The following is a 22,391-nucleotide window of genomic DNA, read 5'->3' as shown; positions in this document are numbered from 1 at the left end:
ATCATGTAGAACTATTTTAAAACTGTGAAAAACCCATTATTTTTATATCCCAAAAACACAAAAATGCACCCTCAATCGCTACACATCCCACATCATACTTGAAATGATGTTAGAATGTGAGTGTTTAGTTATGCTATCAATTCCAAACAAAATTCTTAAATGTCTCATAACTTAATTTCTCCAAATTCTCTTTCAACCACTTGCCTAAAGATGATTAAATTGTTGAATTTTACTAAGGGACCAAGGTTTGTAGTTGAGGTTAGAGTTCGATGAAATTAAATCAACCTTGGTTTTCTTGAAATATTGTTTTTGGAGGTGGGGAAACATTTTTTTTACTAAGTATTTAACATGCCTTGTTCTAGGATTGATCTAGCTCTAGGTCAAATCAATCTAGGTTGTAATTTATAGATTTAATATCATCCATTGGATCAAGGGTTTCTTTTCACTTAAATAGCACAAAATTTGCTTCTTGAACAAAGAAAGACATTGGAACCATTTCCTCTTTAATTCTCTCATTTCTTTCCTAATTTGGGGTGTTTGGTTGCCAAGAAAATCCAACTTTCCTATTATGTTCCAAATTGTTTTCTACAGATTTTCTTGAGAAAAATATGAATTGATTATCTCTTAATTTCTAAACTAAATGGATTTAGGTGAAAACCTATTTTCTTTTTGAGTGAGCTTCAAGAGGAGGTTGAGATCAAACTTGGTGAGGACGTCGAGTACGTTCTGAAAGATGAAGGTATGCAACTGAAGTGTGAAGGTGTTGGTCAAGTAATCCATGAAGGATTAGAAAACTTAAGTTAGGTAAAACCTTATACACATTCTTTGTTTTTCATAGTGGAATATTTGATCAATTGTAAACTCATGGTTTTTTTCTCTTCGGAGGTTTTCTATGTAAATTCTAGTATCATTGTCTCTCTTTCTCTCATTCTCCTCTTTGATGAATGTTCAGATTTAGTTTTTCATTTTATACTTGTGGATATAGTTGAATGAAATAACAACGAACTAATATAGGTGTGATTTTATTTGAATATCATGGATAGTTTCTTTGTTTACTTTGGGCAGTGTTATTCAGTAGAATTGAAAACTTAAGTCAATAAGGAGTTGTTCTTATAAATTGTGTTGGGGAGTATTATTCAATGACTTGCATTTGTAAATTGTTAAGGGGGTGTCCACATTCATACTTACATGTGATTTTTACTTTATGTTGGAAAGTGTGTGAAAAATTCTAAGGTTAGATAATTTGTATTAGGAGACCTTTTAAATTGTTCAACACCTATTCTCGCCCGACCCCTGTCTCTAGGTGTAGATTCACCTTCAGAATGATTTCACTAAATGTAGCAAGAACCATCAGAAAGCAATTTGTAAGAACTCTTGGGCAAAATGAGAAGAAATTGATCACAACCAGTAATATTGAATACATTAATAGCACCATTTAAACCCTCAAAATGGTGTTTTGTTTGCCTGAGAAGTAAGGATACCCTCACCAACAGAGTCAAATGAGCAAAGAACACTGCTTAGATTCTAAGATCATCCAAAGTTCATGCTGAAAGGGCAAACAGTATATCATCTGGTCTAAGCAGTTCTCACTACATCATATCGGGATCATCTTCATAGTCGAGATCAAGTTCGCTAGAGTGCCTGATTCTCTTCGGATCTCTTGGTGCTGCTCTCCCCTTCTTTGGTTTTCCTCTGAAGATAATGTGCATAAAAGTATAACAATTACATTTCAATTCACCAAAGTGTAGCGCAGTAACATTATGGTTAATTCATGTTCAGAGGTAGGATGAATTCATGTAGTACTTACGGTCCACTTCCATATATACCTCCAACCCTAGACCGACCTGGACCAAAGTCTGATCTTCCATCTACCACAAATACAAAGTAAGAATCAGTCAAAACTCAAGGCAAATTAAAATTGTCTATATGCATTAACATAAGTTATCCACATGTATTAGTATAGGCTCACCATCTCGTCCAACAGCCAGCTCTTCAGTCTGACAAAAAAAAAGAAAAAAAGAAAAAAAGCCCAATTTCATGTTAGGGAAAGCCTCCTGAGAAAGACACCATATCAAAATTAAGAGGAAACAGTCTAGAATAGAGAAACTAACTTCACCACTAGAACAAGCTGAAATCAAGAAATAGAACTTGGCAAAAGTTGCAAAGGTATAAATGAAATGCACTAGATACCACTCTTCCCTTTCCTCTGCAGTGAGGGGGGTGAATTAAGTAAAATCAATCCAAGGAAAAGTAGGCTTTTCTTGATAGAAGTCATGTCACATCTATTTCAGTGGGACATCAACTTCCTGGAATTTGTGAAAGCTTTCCAAGCATATTGGTCATTGTCACGAATAGGGTTCAATCTTCTTGACAAGTTTTATGTAGTCATTTATTTGGACCATGATTACCAGATCTTTCAAATGCCCAGAACTATCTTGATTGATCAAGTAGATGCCTGCTTATTTCCATTTAATCCAACAAGGATTGCATTGCGGTAGGCTCAAAGAACAAGTATTTTGTATGGTGTTCAATGTGGAGTTTCTTTGCACAGCTTATAACTAGTTAATTTTTTACAGGATTGTGCCGGTTGGAAGACACTATAAGGTTCAAGTTGGGGGCACTATAAAGATGAGTTCAAGGCAAAAAGGACAAAGTCTGAAGGAGTGATAAAAATTTTGACAGCTGATGGTTTAGTCGAAAACTGATTTCTATGCATGAGAAAACAGGATGACCATTTCCCCAAAAAAGATGGAACGCGACCATCATGCAATCTTTTGTTCCTCCACAGTTATCGAGCCACATAGCAAAAGTTAATAATATTCAGTCATCTGTGAAGGCTCGAATCTCAACTTTGTCAAAATCAAATATCCTTCTCCAATCAGAATAGGGAAAGAATGGACATTGACATTTATCTATGCATTAACTCCAGTGTGGCTGCTATAGTTCTCATAATTTCTCAAAATTTCCCAGACTTCATGTGCTTATAATCTTAGATATAGGGATAAAACTCTACATGATTGATTTCAACAACATATCACTCTTTTCAAAAGAATTCATTGCTCCTATCCTTCCACATTTCCCAAAGGCAACAGAAACAGCAAGTCCAATACACTATCCTTGATCTCAATGGTGTAGTGGTTTAGTTTTCATTTAGTCTTAAAAGAGCCCTCAAAAATATTGACTGAAAACCATAAATACTTTGAAACTGTTTTCTAAATTATTTCACATGAAACGAAGTGGTGAAAGGGATCCTATAGGGACTTCCTCAGTCAAACTTGTTTAGCTTATGGTTTTTTTCCTTATTGCATTTTGTTTCCTTTTCTGTGTGATCTGGGTGTTCCATATATACATCACATGACCTGTGTTCTGCCTCTTTTAGGTGCTTTTAGTAGATTGCTTTTATTTATTAAAAGAGCATTCTCATTCAGCAATAAGCAACAAATAAGCCTATAGCAGCTGTGCATTAAATTGTCGGCAATGTGTTTTTCTAAAAGAATAAACTTCTTGTGCTATGATACCAATAAAATTTTCTTGTCAATATACATTTAGAAAACAGGCATAATCCCAGTTCTGAATTATATGTACACAGTTTACCTGTGAGGAACCAATGTTAAACCTTGAGATTTCTGCTCAACAATACTATAAACTACTAATGCTAAATACCATTCCAACTGTCACAGGAAAGGTAGCTGATAGAAAGTTCAAATTTCAAATTTTTGTCTATTCAAATCATTCTAGTTTTTTAACAGTAGTACTTGATGTTTAGATCACTTTTCCGCTAGGAAAAAGAATTTGTAAAATGGTGTTCTACCAAGAGATGTACAAGTATATGACTTACCTTATCATATAGTATGTTTGCAAAATTGACTAAAAGTGCTAAAGTATAGTTCTAAAACTTCCCTATCACAACACATGCTCAAAGAACTTGTTCTAAGCTTCATTGGACATCCTCTTGAACAAACTAAAAGCATAGAATATATCCACAAATCTACCACAATACATGACATTTATCCAATACCATATAACTTAATAAAGTGAGAAAACAGCACAATAAATAGTACGGTAGTACGGTTGGAGGATCTGACTGTCAAGTACAACCTCTCAGATATGTGCAAAATTCTAAGGAGGAGACAGGGTGTTGATCATAACTTAAAGATTAGAGCCTCTTCCAGTCACAGAATTGGTCAATCTCATCCATATGACTCCCATATATCGCTGAGTTTCTCTCTAGGACAGGCAACCGACAATGCATTAAAAATGAAGGGTTGCTCAGTACGACTTTATGGTCCATTTTGGATGTACATAGGAGGGTTCAGGATATTGCAACCCCTCAATATTCATCCTAATTGATAAGCTTTTGCTGAAACAAAGGAGATAGTGAAAATACATCCAAGATAGAATTATAGGATGTCAAATAATCTGATATGTAGTGTAATAGTCTGCTCCCAAATGTGTAGATATTGTCAACTTTAGGCTCTAAGGTCCCTCACGCCTTAAAACATGTTTTTTTGTAATGACCCTGTCTTAACTATATAGATGTTATTTGCTCTAATCCCAAGAGACCAGGGTACCCGACTCGGCCAAGTAGTATCCACCTTGGGCCTTTCTGCGCTGAGTCTGATACCCAATACCATCTTAATCACAAACTTGCCCAAGAATTTGTTAAACCCAATTAACACGATCAAGATTCCAAGTTGAATTGGTTGAAGATCCAAATATTCCCCAATTTTAACCAGAAATCTTTTTTTCCCTTTCAAATCACAAGGAGCGACCAAAATCAAGAAACCTCTGAAAAATCAGAGATTTTCTTCAAAAGGAAGAGTTTTAAAACCCATGACCTTAACCATGATGAAGGAGAAGAAGAAAGAAGACATCCTTCCTATCAGTGATGTCGTTTATTGGTGAGAAACATCAGATTCCTCCATCAACAATGATCTCTATGTGTAGGTGTTTGCTTCTCTTTGCTCCAGTTCTGGCGTAGTGTGGGCATGCAGCTACAGTGGAGGTTCTCTATCTCTGCCAAACAGGGTACTCTCTATATGTTGTGTGAAATTGGAAATTTGAAGATAAAAAGAGTAAATATATTATTTTATATTAAAAGGGGTAATTATTAATTACTTCAAATGCTAATGTGTCTTATAAATTGGAATTTGAAGATTATTATTTTTATATGCTAAGCTATGATATAAATTGATTCAATTTGGTTAATGTATTATTTTTTATGGTAATCATACCATAATATAGTGTATTATTTTATATGCTAATTTGTTCTTAATAATATATTGAAACCATTACATTTATTATTATGTTAATATGTTCTAAAGTTTATTAGTTTCTAAAGTTTATTTAATTATATTTAGTTTTTAATAATTTTCAAAATATTTTTAACTTCTTAATCTATCTTATTTACATATCGTCCAATATCAAGCCCAGACACCAAGACCAATGTGCCTTGGAACCCTCCGAGTCAATGATCGATACCGCGACTTTGAACCATGCAAAGAACCCTCACGGTTTTAAATTGTATGTATAAGCTTAAGAAGAGTTCATACATATATAGCTCCAAAAACTTTTTTTCCTATCCAATATGGTATATCACAATCACTCCCCCAATGTAAACACAATGTCCTTATTTATCCCATGGGATTGTGGAATCAAACAAACTCCCACATTGGGATCAAGGATCGACCCTAATACAATTTGTAATAATCTACTCTCAATCGTGTACTATTGTCTTTTTTAGGTTCAAGGGCCCTCACGACTTTAAAACGCATCTACAAGGTTAAGAGAAGTTCATATATATATTTCCAAGAACTTTTTCCTCTATCCGATGTGGGATATCACAATCATCACTCACCGTGCAAGCACAACATCCTTGTCGTATCACATGGGATTGCAGGTCAAATAAACTCACACTAGGATTGAGGATCAAGTCTGATACCATTTATAACAACCTACTCCCAACCGTGTAGATATAGTCTGTCTAAGCCTAAAAGACCCTCACAGCTTTAAAACACGTCTACATGATTAAGAAAAACTCATACATATATAGTGCTAAAAACTTTTTCCTCTATTCGATGTCGGATATCACATGGAGTGTGTCATCAATTGTGATTAGAAAGAAGTCATCAACTATCTATGAATGCTTGATATGGGCTAGATGATATTTAGAGAAAAATGCTATTTCGAGGGCAACATCTTATGCATGTGTTAAGAGAGCATAATTAGCAGCAAGTCATCCATTTTTCTAGTGCTCTTTCCTATTAAAAGATAATGGGTATTCATGTCTTTCTCTCAAACTATCGCCCCCACCCATTTTTCCAACAAATCCCATCATCAAGATTTTGAATCTCATTATCCTGACCCCCTTTTTAATTATTTGCTTAAAAATCATATGTAAGATTATATCCAATTCCAATCACATGATGGACATATCTGGCAGTAACACTAAACCTAAAGATACAAAACGAAAAATTTTCAAGCAATTAGATCTCCAAGTTCTTTCTCTTGACTGAGCAAAATCATGGCCAATTCCTAGCATCAGACATAAAAGTGCTGTTGATGATGGGAAAGCACAAAATTGTACTTCTTCTTTGGTTAAAACGTGAAACTCAAACAGGTAAACAAGGAACAGAACTGGATGTGGCATCATTACTTAACAACATAGATTCAGAATACGTACTGCTGGTGAGGTGATTGAAGATAATGAGAAGAGCCTATCTTCTGGCTGAAACTTCCTGGACCGCTTTAAGCTGTGAACAAAATATCAGAAAATTTGGTCACTGATATTTAGTACTAACAGTAATCCTCATTCCTCATAAAAAGTCAACCTGGACAGTGATGCATGTCTGTGTTTATATTTACATAACATCATACAAATTTTCTTGCATCAGGAATAGTTAAATTAATCAATCTGAAAAAAAAATTTCCTCTCAAATGACAAATGTTTGCCATCCCTCTTGAAATGTTAATTCATCTTTTCAGATCAAACTGAGTGCACATCCCCTCAAACGACAGCCATACAAGAGTAACTATTGTCCATTGAGGTAATTTTACATTTTTTAGGCTCTACTAAATGAGAGAGAGATCAATCAATTTAACCAAGCAGAAAAAACGATGCATCCATATAACATCTCTGTTCATTGAAAACTAGGATCAAATCTAGTAACTGAATTTACTTTTACCAAAAAAATGGAAGTTAAGTTTAATCAATTAGAATTGCTTAATGCCTAAGTGAATATGTGGATACCATATGGAGTTAATGAATCCACTATGCATGAATACATTTGATATGGTTCCATTTTTGTCCCAAAGCATTTAGTGACTATCAGTTTCCTCTTAGAGCTCCACTAAAATAAGGTTTTTTTTTTTTTTTTTTGATAGGTAAATTTGTCCCTGGTAGGACTTGAACCTAGAACCTGCCTTACACCCACCCTCCCCATCCCTTTACCACTTGAGCCAGGCCCCAAGGGCTACCTCCACTAAAATAAGATTATTTGAAGATTTTGATAAATCACCAAGTTGGTGATTATGAAAATACTTCATTACACAACCAACTTGTGTATTCAAATCATATGAAAAGACAAAGGGATGTTTTTATCTTCAGAGGAGTTCCAAGTACCCTATATGGGATATGTTTGTAAGAGAGAATGATCCTTTCCATATAACTAACGATAACTGTAAAAAATTTAGTCCAATATTTAGAAATGCCAAACAGACCAGTGGAAGAAATGCAATGGGAAAAAATAATTCAGGTAAGAGAATAAATATAAAAATATTAAGATATTAGTACAAGAAAATAAACAAAGTTTGTCAGAAAAGAAACATTTAACCATGGATCAGAGACATACGGACATTATCTTAACCAGAAACATGAAGAAAATCTTAGGCTACAAACCAAGCATGGACTGCAACATGCTAATGAAGTGATTTGTCATTAATAAATTTGATCAATCAACTAATCAACCATAAATAATATTTTCCAAGCAATCAAAATTCACCAGAAATATAACTTCACATACAAATATAAATAAAAGGAAAGAATATAATTGGCATTACAAAAAGGTAATGTTCATGACCATACAGTGTACTGCTCTTTGAAGAAGATAAGAATCCTTCAAAACCTTTCAATACGTTGCCACATTGGCTTGGATCCTGTAAATAACCTGTCTCCATTGTATAAAGCTGGAATTAAAGCAAATCATTAGGCTCCAGAAAATGAAATTGGACAAAAAAAAGGATGAAAATGTCAAACAAGGAAAACAAGGATTTAGAAAGCCTAGTTATTTTACACTGTTCCTGGTAGCATCCATGGTTTGTCCTTGATTGTTTTTTCACAGTTTTTTCACCTACTTACAGGCTCCTTCAGCCTCAACACAAATGGACCATCCTATCAAGACCTTGCACGTTAGCTTGCCACCTTGATATGGAAAACTCATTCAGGACTTCCCACCCAACAGCAGTTAATTCATCCATTGCATTTAGATATCACCACCCATAGAGAACCAAATTGTCTATGGTGGTTGAATCTTGCCAACCAAAATGCTTAATCCTATTCAAACATTGGGCTCAGCACCCTCTAATGAACAATTCCCTTTGAATACACTAATCCTTTTAAAAGTGGTCTGCACTCTTGTGGACAAATTGGCATATTATCAAATCAGGCCCCTATTGCAACAGCTGTAGATATATGTGGTTTGAGAATACAGCTCAACTATTAATGGTTATCAATTGCATTGATGGGCAATTTTTGGTAGAAAATCCAATAATACCCACGAATTTTTTCAAGGAAATAAAAATATCTTAAAAATGGAGACAACAATTTGCATCTTAATGTAATACCCTAATGCTTGATTACCCAGTTTAAACTTGCAAAAAAAAGATTCTTACAATGTATTTGAACAAAAATGCTTCCATGGTGCTAGGCTTGATGTACAAAGTTGCATTTGAGTAACTCCTAAAGGGGATCATGATTTTCAAGATCATATCACGATTTTCATTCCATAGGGGGCTTCAAGAGGTTTGCAGTTTGGTCATCCATGATGGGAAGAATCACTAAGGGGAATGAGGCCATATGAAAAGTGTCGCTACAATGCCCGCATATTGAAACAGCATCTCCAACAATTCCACCATTTTGGAATTATTGTGGCCTTCATGGCCACATGAAGTTAATCCCTGTTACTATAAAGGTTCATGACCAAAGTCATGAACCTAATGCATTTACATTTCCCATACTATATATCTAATGTATGTGGGCAGATTAAATATATAAGGTGTATGGAAAAAACCAAGGTATCATAACCAAAGTCATGAACCTACCAAATTGTGTACAAGGTACAATGACAAAAGTCATGTACCTATATTAAAGTTTTCATATATCATGAATACTACATGGAATTGGAAAAGGGGGATTCATGTGTCTAGAAGGAAGTGTTCATTTGTGACTCTTGATGGAAGGTCACTTGACATGATATAAAAAGACTCTTGGTCCCTCTCCACTCATCCTAAGTTTGTGAGGTTTCCCATCATTTTTGTACAAACATCAAGTGTGAGAGAGTAAGGAGAGGGAAGATACAAGGTGACAAGGTGCTGCCAAAGTGACTCAACATTGTAAACAATCTACATAAGGTATCTTTTTCACAATGTCACAAGGTGAGTTTTATAGATCTATTTTGGTTCATTAAACTAGAATTGAGAGATCTTATTTACTTGATTTCTAACACACCATGCATGACCAAACCTCAGGAAAACACAATGGAACAGATTACAGGGCATTTGGCTCTTGGAAAGAACAGGATGCATTGGATCCATGGCCTAAACTCAATGTTCATCCCACATTGCTCACAGCCCCATCTGGCCTTGTCTAACACTACACATTACATAAAAAAAGGAGCTCCTCTCCTCACTTTATCAACGAGGAAGCTCTAAATCATCTACACCAATCAGGATCACATGAAGAATTCGTTTCTGGAAACCAAAATTTAGGATTTTCCTTTTCTTTTCCTTTTTCTCCTCTAGGGCTAATCAAATCCAAGCCCCAAAATCCAAAACCCGACCACAGACACGTAAAAATAGAACAATAAATCCAAAAAACAAAAAAAAAAACAAAAAACACCCCGAAAACAAATGGAAAATGACCTGTTTCTCAATGTTCTGAAGCTCCTCGTGAAGCTTGGCTCTCTTGCTGATAAGAGAAGCGAGCATTGCAGAGGGGTTACAAGAGTGTCGTTGTCCTAGAAAAAAAAAATGTATTTTTTTGTTGTAATAATAATAAATAAATTGAAATTCAAATAGGATTCAAAAATCAGTTATAACGGATACCTTCAGAATCCATAATTGGCGCGGAATTTGAAATGGGAGGCGAAGAACTGAGGAGCAGTTAGAAATCCCTAAAATCCTAAACTAGGGCACAAAAAAAGTCCGTTTCGATCTGCTCTTGCAATGGCAGTCAAAGACTCAAAATGTTTCTCTATATTATGTCTCCTCCGCCACTAATTATGGTTTGCCACTTCACTGATGTTTTTGGATCACCCCAAAAAACTAATAACAATGAGCCCTTTCAACCGCTGACGTGTCATTTTTATTGTTGGAAACTTGGAGTATTCTACTTTTATTATTTTTTATACCATAAAATAATTAAATTTAGGGGAAAAAAATAAATGCATATATTTCTAAATTTGTTCACTAATCATGAGATTATGAAAAATAAAGGAATATGAAAAATAGATACAAACTCAATAAATTATTTTTACATATTTCTTCAAACTCATTTAACTAATTTTCCTTCATTATATTAATATTAAATAAATTTTAAATGTATAAATTATTAACTAATTTTAATTTTTTTCTTTATTTTTTTATAGCAAATACAAATATAAAAAACTATTTTCTTTATCGATTTTTTTTTTCTTTAGTACTTTTTGGAAACTAAATATAACTGTTATTGAGATACTTGTTGAGAAGTACATAAGTGTTGTGGCATCGTAAAGATAAGTGTATATAGAGGGTAATGTAAAACTTACGGTTGAGGTAATGTCTCAATATAAGTACATTTATGTGAATTTATTTTGTGACCATTGAACAAAATTTCTACAAAGTTTTATAAAGGATTGAACGTGAGATTGATTGTTTTTGTAGAATTAATATAAATTATAAAGGATTTAATTTTAGAGTTATAAAAGATTAGCTATTCATTTTTTTTTTTTTTGGTCAACCAATTATCATAAGCTTTCAATAATGATGGTAATAATTATATATGCATGATCAAAATTATTATATATTCAAATAAATTTTATTATTTTGTTAGCTAGTTTAGGTAGTTTTAAGGTCTAAAATTATTATAAATGTGACATTTTCGTTAATATTATTAGAGCTCATTTTCCATTAAGAGTCCATTTTACAATGATTTTATAAAGCGTTTTTAATTTAAAAATATTTTTGAAAAAAAATAGGTATTTGGTAAAATTTAGGAAACACTTCAAAAAATTTGAAAAATCATTTATGCTATTATAAAATTATTTATATTGTTTTTAAAATAAATACTTTGAACCCGTTTTGGTAGTGCTTTTAGTCGAAGTGTTTTTACCAGTTTTCTTCTTTAACGTTTACGTGAAAAGCACTTTTATGAGAAGTTGGAAACTTTTTCATTATAAAAGAATATATAAACATTTATATTTGTTAAATAAAACTAAAACTAATCATTTTTATGATTACAAGAAAAATTTTAAAATATTTAAAATTTTGATTAATATATAATAATATAAATTTCAATCATTATATAACAATTTTTTTAAAAAAAATAATAATTTATATAATGGAATGATGGGTGGCAGCTAACTAAGATTCAAAAGTCTTCTTAAATTGTATTTATCTAAAATTGGAAGAATCAAATGTTAATTCTTACTCCCTCATGAATTCCTAAAAGGCTAGGGGGTTAGGTCATAAAAGATGGTTGAAGGTATAACTTTACTATGTTTATGATGTGTGTAATTTGTAATATATGTCCACTATAAACATATATGTCATTTCTTTTTTTTTGGGTTGGTATGCTCGTAGGCGTTGATTTCTAATATATATATATATTGCATCTTGCATATATTAACTTTATAAAAACTTGCTCATTTTGAATAAAGAGTAATTTAGAGGGAGTTCAACAATATTAAATGAGAGTAATGAGAGATTTTAGAGATGGAGAGAGGAGGAAGAAAAAGGTGAAGGATGGATAGAAAAATAAACGGAAAAGGAAAGGTATTCAAAAACTCTAATTTCAAGAATATTTTAAAAATTTTAAAGTGTTTTTTTTTTTAAAAAAAAATACCGTGCTTTTCTAAAAATCACTTCAAGTATTTTTCTAAATTTTCAAAAGTATTTTTTAAAATGTTATTAATTATATATTTTTTACCTTAAATTCTTTTTAAAGTGTTTTTAGGGTTAAAGACACTTTTAAGAAGTACTATCGAACGAGTTTTTTATGGATGATTTTTTTAAAAACATTTCAAGAAAAAACTCTTATACTAAAAACATTTTAAATAAAAATACTATCAAACACAGTATAAATTTTGTTAAAGGTGGGATTTGCACAATAAAACATGCAATGGAGACAACTAATATTGGAACATAAATTGTGTCCTTTGATATGTCACTTTAGCAATTGAGCTAAGAAAAGAACTAGTTCCAACTTTTTCATGTGGATAGATTCTATACCTATTTATAATATTCAATTTTAATTGACTAATGCTCAATAATCCCCTTTTGGATAGCTTTTAACTTGTATTATTTGTTGAAAAGTATATGAAATTTCCTTTTCAATCTATTTTCAAGTTTTTAATACATTTTTATTATGAAACAAATTTTTATTATTATAAAGAAAGCGTTCAATAATAAGATTTTGCTATAAAAATTGGTGATACCAAAATTAGGTCTTTGGCAATTAGGTTGTCTTCGAAGGACACAACTCATCTCAATATCACGTCAAGAAGGAAAAAATCCTCCTAATATCAAGGGGTACCTCCCTAAATTACCATTTGACCATCGATAAGATCATACTGACAAGATCACATTTTCTTAATTAAAATCTAGCCAAAAAAGTCTGCAAATATCCCATGATCATCCCGGGAATTCAAAAGAATATAGAAAGGCTTATACTAATCCAAGTTATCCTAATTACCGAAGGAGGTATGAATTGAGTGATGATTTTTACAAATTTTAACAATATGAATGCAATTGATAATTTGAACATTAATATATCAAAGACGATCAAACAAGTATACATAAAATAAAGAAAGAAGAGATAAAGACATGCAAATTATTGTTTTTATAATGGTTTGGTATGACCCAATCCATATCTACTTTCCTCAATCCCAAACCAAGGATTTCATCATCAATAATGCTTTAAACCAAACATTAATCTTGTACATTTTATTTTTTTGTTCCAATGGACCTTTTTATACTTCTATAAATAGATTCCCCACATTTGACAAACTTAAGTGACGTGGTCACACTTGAGAAACTTAATTGGTACCTTAGACTTAGCTACTTTCCTTTCAACTTGCACTAAGTAAATATGCAAGTTGAAGAATAAATACACTCTTAATTTAACACTCTCATAATGAATGATATTCAATATTAGATTGTGTCAAACTGGTAAACTAGATCGAGTAAAACAACTTTTATATATGAAATAGAAATGAACTAGTCCTTGGAGCAAAAATTCTGTAATTTTGGTTGACCACTTCACTCATTGTTGGACATTAAAGATATTGTTGGTGACGGTTGGAGACCTACATGCTCAACCGGTCGACGACTCATTTGAATAAGAAAGGTCATCATAATTCCTACCAAATGATACACACAAGGGGTACCACCATGCCTCATCAGTCTCCAAGTGGGTATTTGTTTCTTGTTTGTTGCCAACTTGATCCTGTATAGCATTATGCGTATGTCGTGCTCAGATTTGTCCGTCAGGCTCAAGCACCTACCTCATTTGTCCCGACCCCTGGTATTGGTAGTCAAGTAATGCACTAAAGGTTGACTCCGCAAACTTGGGCTTGGGCGGAGTGGCTCACCGACTCAATACTTTGTCAATCTCTTTAGATATTCAACAAAATATTTAGATATTATGATTGTATTTGGAAATTATTCTTAAAAATAATTATTTATTGTTTAGAATAGAAAACATAATCCCTCTATAAGGTTAAGAACTTTTCCATTATCTTTTTATTCGATGTGCCATTTACAAATGCTCATGCAGACACTAAGGTGATATTTGTTTTTGTTTTGTTTTTGTTAAAAACAATTTCTTTTTACAATTTAAATTGTTTATTTTTCTATTTTTTCATAACATATTATAAACTTTTTATTAAAAAAATATCAAAATATATAATTTTTTTTAAATATAAAAAATAATATATTAATTTTTTTTTTACTTTTTAACATTTAATAGAAATAAAATATTATAAAAATTTTAATATTTAACACTATTAAACATTGGGATTAGAGATTTACCCTAATACTATTTATAACGATCTGTACTCAACCATATAAATATTATCTATTTTAAACCTAAGAAACTCTCGTGATTTTAAAACAAGAAGTGAAGAGAAATTCATATGTAACTTGTTCTAAACATGAAGATAAAACTATTTTTAAAACTGTTTTAAATTTTGAAAACATACTCAAATGTTTTGTATGCGGATGAATCTAAAGTCAGCTTAAACGGCGTCGTTTGGTGGATTGACAGAGTCGCTCCGAAGGCAAAATCGGATTTATCCTTGTTCTGGGAAACCAAAAGAGACTTCAATACGCGGAGACCAGAAAACGTTGAGCATGGCCCACCAGCCACGTGTGCACTGGTCCCACGGATGAGGTCGCACCTGATGCCTTGGGGCCCACAGACGGTGGAGATTGTCCTCTTTCCGAAAAGCATAGGCAGCGTGCATATCAAGCACCGGCCCCCTCCTTTTTTTTATTTATTTTTTATTTACTTTTATTTGGGACGCTTCTCTTTTCAATACCCACTTTTACCCACTTATTCCAAAATTGAAAATTTATAAATTTTTTAATTTTTTTTATTATATTCTAAACACCAAGAATGTATTAACTAAATTAATAAATACAAAATATTAATTAATATTATTTTTTTATGTAATAAAAAATATTAAAATAATAAAATATTTATTTTAGTTCGAATGGTATTAATATATTTTCCTTGTTCTTTTTGACTTTCTCGCCTCAGAAAATGAAAGAAAAAAGACAGCTTTTTTCTCTCTTTGGCAGCTTTCCATTACTCTTGTGATTCTCAAACTTTTCCGTGTCTCACATTTTTCCCCATTTTGCCTTTCCGTCCAAACGCAAACCACCTTGAATCCCAACCCCACCTGCTTTTTTGTTTTTTGTTTTTTTCTTTTCTCTCCTCTGCTTAATTTGAAGCTCTCTTGGACATTGCTTTCTTCACATCTTCTCAGTAGTCATGTCGTTCAGAGGGGTAAAACTCTTTCTCTATCTACTTTCTGTCTCTAGAGTGATCATATGTGCTGTTGTTGTTGATTTCTGGGTTGGTTTTCAAATTATGTTTTTTTTAGAGTGATTGGTGTTCAGGGTTTGATCTTAGTTTGTGTCGGCTTAGTAGTTTATTGCTGTTTATTTCTTATGATCAAGGATAAGATGTTGAATTTGTATTTGTATGTGATGGGTTTTTTTTTTTTTTTTTTGGTTTTTAGAAAGGGCAATTTTGATTGGAACCGATGGTTTTGTTGAAAGAAAATCTGTTTGGTTGCTAAGAAAGTAGATGAAAAGCAGAGGAATAAGTGGATTTTTTATTTTTTATTTTTTGAAATTTTCTGTTTATTTATTTATTTTTTTGGGTTATCAGAAAGAGAAAAATGAAGAGAAGAGTTACCTCAACTTAGGCAAATGGTTGTATTAAGATTAGCTGGGGCCATGACTTTCTGGATTTCAGGGGTTTAAATAATGAAATAATTTCCTTCGAAAATTCTCTCTTTTTTCTTACATTTTCTCAACAACCAAACAGAACGTGATCGTGTTTTCTGTTTTATTTTATATTTTATTTTTTATAAGACTTCCTTTTTCAATTGAATTGCGGGTGCATGTGATCGTCCTTGATTATGTTAGATTCTAATTAATCTATTTATCTGCCAATTATTTCTTGTATTGACTCGAAGTGGTGCTTTGATTTAATTAAATATAAAATTAGAAAATTTATTTCAGTTCTTTCTCACAGATTCCCTTGCAACCAAACAGAGGGAAGATGGATTTATGGTTTAATATATATATTTTTCTTTTTCTTTTTTCTTTTAGAAAAGACCTTCAATGAACCCACTGTTATGCGTCTGATTTTCTTTTTCTCCAGCTAAATGCTTCATCTGGTATGGGTGTTGCTGATCACAGCAAAAACACATTTTTGGAACTGAAGAGAAAGAAGGTTCATCGGTATGTGATTTTTAAGATTGATGAGAAGAAAAAGGAGGTTGTAGTTGAGAAGACCGGTGGTCCAGCTGAGAGCTTTGATGAATTTGCAGCTGCTTTGCCTGAGAATGATTGCCGATATGCAGTTTATGACTTTGATTTTGTGACTTCTGAGAATTGTCAGAAGAGCAAGATATTCTTCATTGCATGGTTAGCTTTTTAACTCAAATGCCCTCATTCTCTTTTGATAGGTCTCCTTAGTTGGGTAGACTACGCACAGAATTTGAATAAGAACTCATATCCTATGCTTTACCCAACAATTAAGATCATAATCCTAGTTTCCTGTTTTCTCTTCCCTAAATTTGGAGTACCTGCTTTGGATATACTCTGTACAAGTATCTTCTTATTCATCATATCGCTCTCTGTTTTGGAATTGCCCATCATCATCTTGTATTTCCCAGCATACATAATCACATTGCAGACATGTTGTGCTATCTGAGTTGAGATGTTCATTATTTCTCACTAAATTGTTTGATATCACAGAGATTTGAACGTAACCATTGTAGCTTGTCTTGTTTGATATAGACATCAATGAACTTGCATGGGAAAGGCTACAGGGAGAAAAACTCAATGATATTAGACCATGTAATATGCCAACATTTTTTAATTATCACCTACTGTTATGCAAGTCCTCTTAGTTTCCAATGTGCATATAATATTGACTGTTTTTGTTTAACCTAGTTGACATTAGAAGTATATTGATTTTTCTCAAATAACCGAATACTTTTGTCTGTATATCAAACAATCTTTCAAATTGGTCATCACTCTCCAGCTTATGGCATTGGCTTTGGTTACCCTTTGGTATGCGGTTTGCTAGTTTAGCATTATCTGGAATGCAGCCCCTTTTGAGCCACTTAGTGTCATTGTTGTGATGATGCTTGCAAAGACATGCACACATTAAAAGCACCTAGATATATGTGAGTTTTTTTTCTAGTGATCCAATATAGGTTCAAGTTAATCAGTTTAAGGTATGGTGGCTTAGTGGTGGTGATGCTATTCATCTGTGCTCATTTAAATTCCTTCTGAAAGGAAGTCCATTGTACTGCAGTCAACCGACTCGACCCTTGAAATTAAAGTGAGTAGCTTGATGTATGAAAAACAGGAGGGACAGTCCTTTCAGGTGATGATATTGAATTCTTGTGTTTAGAACCCCGGGTTAGATCTCCATGTTCTTGGTTTGACCAATGGAGGGATTCATTCTCTGTTCTCCATATTGTTACTGAGCTAATAGAAATGAAAAACTGCTCTTTTTCTTGGTGACCAAATGGAGAATTTGTGAGTATAGTCATTTGCATGGAATGTTGTGGCAACAGATCATCTTCTAATCACATCTTATTTGATTCATCAGTTACATTTCCTGTCACATGGCATGACAAGATTAACTTTTTCAGTGATTTTAAGTTGCAGTTTTTCATAGCCAAGGATGAAATTCTGATCCTTTTTTCCCCTGTTTTTGACATATCATTGCTGTTTCACTTTTCTTTTCCCTACTTCTGCATTATTATAAAGAATTTGCTGTGAACGTTTTATATCTTATGATTCATTTTATTAATGTGGCATGCATGTTGATCAGGTCTCCTGACAGCTCAAGAATCCGCGCAAAGATGCTCTATGCCACATCCAAAGAGAGGTTTAGGCGGGAGCTAGATGGTGTCCACTATGAGATTCAGGCGACTGACCCTACAGAAATGGACCTTGAAGTTCTGAGAGAGCGGGCACACTAAACAGTCTCTGCTGTTTAGAATTTTCTTCCGTGGGGATGAAAGAACTGCTAGGGGTTTTGCCAATGTATGAACCAGTGCTTTCTGCTTTATGAAGCAATTTGCAGAGCCCATCTCTGACAGAAATAGTATTACATAATGCTTAAATAAATTGGAATCTGGAGAGGCTGTAATGAAGCTCTGGGCTAAATGTAATCGGGTTGCTATGCATCTTTCCTGCTTCTACGTCCAAGATAAGTTTGCCTTATTATCTGTATCTATGCTATATATGAATTATAACTTAATTTAAGTTATTTAAGTAATTAAGTATGTTTGGTAAAATAAGTTAATGGTATAAGTTAAAGTAAACAACAACTTTAAGTAATAAGTAAAAATAATTGACTTATTCTTAAGTTCATTTTTTTATTTTATCTTTTTATCCTCGTTTGTCCTAATTATGTCTATGATCTCTTTTGCTATTCTATGACTTTCATTATTACTCATCTCTTTTACCATAATTATAATTTATGATAATAAATATATCAAATTAATGATTTAAAATCATTTTTAAGTTAATTTTATCAAATAATTTTATTACTTAAAATAAAAAATTAAGTAATAAGTTTTAAGTTAACAATTTAAGTATAATTTAACTTAAAATCAACTTAAATTATTAAGTAATAGGTATTGAGTTTTACCAAACACCTTATTTATTTTTATATCTAAAAAATATCCTCATCTCAATTATATTCATATAAGTCCTTTCAAACAACTTTTTGAAACTTAAATAACAACTTAAATAGCTTAGATAATATTTAAAAAATGAATATTTATAAATTTAAAATAATAACCAATATTCATTCTTTAAAATTAGATTGTTTTGACTGTAGAATGCAATGTCAAGCAAGAACCATGTGCTTGCAGTCCCGAACAAGTGAACCCCATGGCGACGAACAAACTCCTTGAAGAAGAAACCATACTCTTTGGCCACCTCCTCAACTTATTGAGGTTCTGCCTCAATATCCACCTGCAAAACCTTTGACATATCTGAAGCAGCCTTTCTAGCATTCTTAGCAACCAGAGCAGTGTATCTAGCAGTTTCTGGCATTTTCGTCCTCTAGTAATTAGTGAGGGCAGTAGGGAGTGCTCTAACGATTAGAATGATCCTCCAAACATAATCAGCCTGCGGCACAGTTGAGGCAATTGCATCAACCTCATAAGCAGGGGCACTGAACTTGACCTTGAATGCGGTCGAGACTATAATTGCAAACAAACCGCCAACAAAAATCCCAAAGCCTTGCATGGCAAAGACAGCAACAATGATGGTACCAGGAGTCTTCTTATTAGTATATTCAGACATGATGGTGGCTGAAAGAGGGTAATCACCACCAATCCCAAACCCAAGCCAGAACCGGAAGAAGCATAGAGTGCTCATAACAGATTTTGGGCTACTGCCAAAGGAAAGCCCCGAAGCAACAAAGCATATAACCATGAGCATAAGAGTCATGCCATAGACCAGCTTCCGGCCCATCTTGTCCCTAAGCCAGCCAAAGAATAGCTGGCCAGCAAGAGTTCCACATAAGGCCACCCCATTAACAGCAGCAGACACATTAGGAGGAAGCGTCCCAGGCTTGGATGCACCATCAACATGGTAGTATAGGCGACCGAGCAGTTTCGTGACAAGGGATATGCAGAAAAGATCATAGGCATCAGTGAAGAACCCCATTCCAACAATGATGATTGTAGTGAAATGACACCATAATGTTTTTGCTACGTCCAGTGCGTTGAGCACTTGCAATTGTTCCCGGGCCATGCCTCACTACCTCCCCCTCTTTGTTATCTCTTCCTAAGAAATATCTGTAGAAGTCCAAAACAAAAACAACAAATGATAAGAAGAAGAAACACCCAATTCCCTTTATTTGTATGACTTTTCTACATGAATTTCTTTGCAATATCGATTACGGGAACACCCTTCCCAACTTGTATTATTCAACTATACAAGATACAAAATTGTCTTCCAAAGTGTCTCAACACTTAGCCTGAGTTAGAGTACAATGATTAGAACCCTTAAACATTCAAAGACAACATCTCATGCTCTGTCTCAGAGATGTAGAGGCATTTTTCAATGACCCAGCTTGCAAGTTACAATTTGAATTTCAAAACCAAGGAGCCTACTGGTGGTTATGCATTTGCCACAACCGCCACAATTGCTTGCATAACCACCAAGATGAAGGAACTGCTTGCATAACCACACAGCTGGAGACACTGCTTCAGACCAAGATGTTTCCTTGCACCAGCCATCATCACCACAACCATCTGCTAATCCCTTGTAGCTGAATGTTGTCTTGATCACTCACTTGCTGCCACTAGTTAGCTGGCATCTGAACCAGCAGCATGCATCGACCAGCTGACTAGGTGTTTGGTGCATCAATGTGCCTTCCATACACTGATGTGTGAGCATGTGTCATGTCAAGGTGCCCATGGTTTAGGCATGTGTCTAGCTCCCTTCGTTAGGTCAAGGCTCCATAGCAACGAGCCATGGCATTACGCCCATGGCTATTCCTTCCTGGTGCACAGGGCATTGCGCCCCTATGCCATATATAGGCATCATGGGTGTGAGTCAATTGCACGTCTAATGCCCCATCAAACCATGGTGTTACGTCCATGTCTTCCTCGTTGCACAAGGCTTAGGTGCCCTTGTGCCAGCACGGGGAGGAGGTAGGCCGCACCAGGCCCCATGCCGTTGCGGCCACGGGGTGCATGCCACACATGTCATGGAGCCTATGTGTGCGTGCTTGAGTGTTGTCTATGTGTCCTAGGCACGCCTAAGGCCGTGCCATGATGCGGTCAAGGCCTTCCCTTGGTACTCCTTTGAGTCACCTACCCCCCTTAAAAAACAATACGAGTCAGTCTTAAGATGTTTGGAGGAGACATCACACCTACTTGAGGAGACAATGAAATATTTAAATAATTATAACATATATTCCAAAATAAACATCACTCTCGATTTGCACCAACTCCACAACCAACATATGCCTAGTACGCATGCGGTGCGCGTCGAGTGCACACGCGGTGCGCACACAGTGCCTGTCTGACTCGCTCACGGTGCCTGTCTGGCTCGTCGGCGGTGCCTGTCTGGCTCGTCGGCGGTGCCTGTCTGGCTCGTACATGGCCTCCTCATTTTAACTCATTGGGTTTGAACCACTAAACCTCCAGGCCATCTTTGCTCTCTATCTAAGCTCCCATGAATGCAAGGTCCACCCATGAGACCCTTTCCTCTAACATTGGGTCAAGAGGCTAAGAGGTTGACAATAACATATAACCATTAACACCCCATTAATGGTTATTTAATTTTTTTTTATATAAAAAATAATATTTCGAGATGATATACGTTTTTCATTAAAAAAAAAAATTATTTATGTATCATATATTTATTCTTATATTAATTTAAAGTGTTAAGTGTTATATTAATTCATATAGACTTTTTATGAATACTTATTTATCAAAATAAATATTAATAATTGTTATCAATTTATTTTATATTTTTTATTAAAGAAAATATCTTTTTCATATTATTTTATTCCAAAAATGTCTTTTTCATATCATTTTATTATGACTTCTCATACATAATCATCATTCTCATTGATTCCCGTTATATGACCCATATACATCTATACCATAAAAGTACAAAGATCTCCAACGCTAAAGTCGTCTGAAAGCAAAAAACTGAAAAAACAAAAACAAACGCGGTTTCAATGTCAATGTCTAAACTCTAAACTGTGGCCCAAAAAAATGACAGCGGTCAAACTTATTCCCATATTGGAAACCTATGGCACCCAAAAATAAAATGGGTAGCTGGCGGTTACCCGGGGCCCACAAAAGTGAAAACCAATGGCACCCAAAATGGTTACTTGGCTGTGACGCTGTTGACGCATCCACGCATAGCCACAAAATCTCTCTCTCTCATTCTTCCATTTTTTTTGAACACTTCCCACTCTTCCTTTTCACATTTGAATATATAGGCTATGTTTGGTCGGGGAAAATGCGCGGTAAATAAAATAGAGAGGAAAAGTGAAAAATATAAAAATAAAAATTAATAAATTCTTTTTATATATATTTTTGAAATTTATTTTATTTTATTTTTTTATTATATAAAAATTAAATAATTTTAAAATATATAAATTTATAATTAATTTTAATTATATTTAA

General features: G+C 33.8%; 2 protein-coding genes and 1 pseudogene across 3 annotated transcripts; 1 reads left to right on the top strand and 2 right to left on the bottom strand.

Moving 5' to 3' along the window:
* Positions 1 to 1,374: 1,374 nt before the first annotated feature.
* On the bottom strand, positions 1,375 to 10,522 carry LOC100260000 (uncharacterized). Its single transcript, XM_010654065.3, has 7 exons — positions 10,321 to 10,522; positions 10,138 to 10,232; positions 8,084 to 8,184; positions 6,683 to 6,752; positions 1,970 to 1,997; positions 1,808 to 1,868; positions 1,375 to 1,692 (listed from the first exon to the last, which is right to left on the bottom strand). The coding sequence occupies exons 1-7, from the start codon at positions 10,331 to 10,333 to the stop codon at positions 1,590 to 1,592; spliced, it is 471 nt and encodes a 156-aa protein (XP_010652367.1). The 5' UTR covers positions 10,334 to 10,522; the 3' UTR covers positions 1,375 to 1,589.
* A 4,905-nt stretch (positions 10,523 to 15,427) lies between these two features.
* Positions 15,428 to 18,505, top strand: ADF (actin depolymerizing factor). 2 transcript variants are annotated; one of them, XM_010653861.3, is made up of 3 exons: positions 15,428 to 15,550; positions 16,367 to 16,632; positions 18,056 to 18,505. In XM_010653861.3, the coding sequence occupies exons 1-3, from the start codon at positions 15,467 to 15,469 to the stop codon at positions 18,204 to 18,206; spliced, it is 501 nt and encodes a 166-aa protein (XP_010652163.2). In that variant the 5' UTR covers positions 15,428 to 15,466; the 3' UTR covers positions 18,207 to 18,505.
* A 515-nt stretch (positions 18,506 to 19,020) lies between these two features.
* On the bottom strand, positions 19,021 to 19,995 carry LOC100254902 (probable inorganic phosphate transporter 1-7; annotated as a pseudogene).
* Between the last annotated feature and the right edge of the window lie 2,396 nt (positions 19,996 to 22,391).

The sequence above is a fragment of the Vitis vinifera genome, chromosome 7, assembly GCF_030704535.1.
Source record: "Vitis vinifera cultivar Pinot Noir 40024 chromosome 7, ASM3070453v1".
NCBI lineage: Eukaryota > Viridiplantae > Streptophyta > Magnoliopsida > Vitales > Vitaceae > Vitis > Vitis vinifera.
This window is presented reverse-complemented; position numbering and strand designations above follow the sequence as displayed.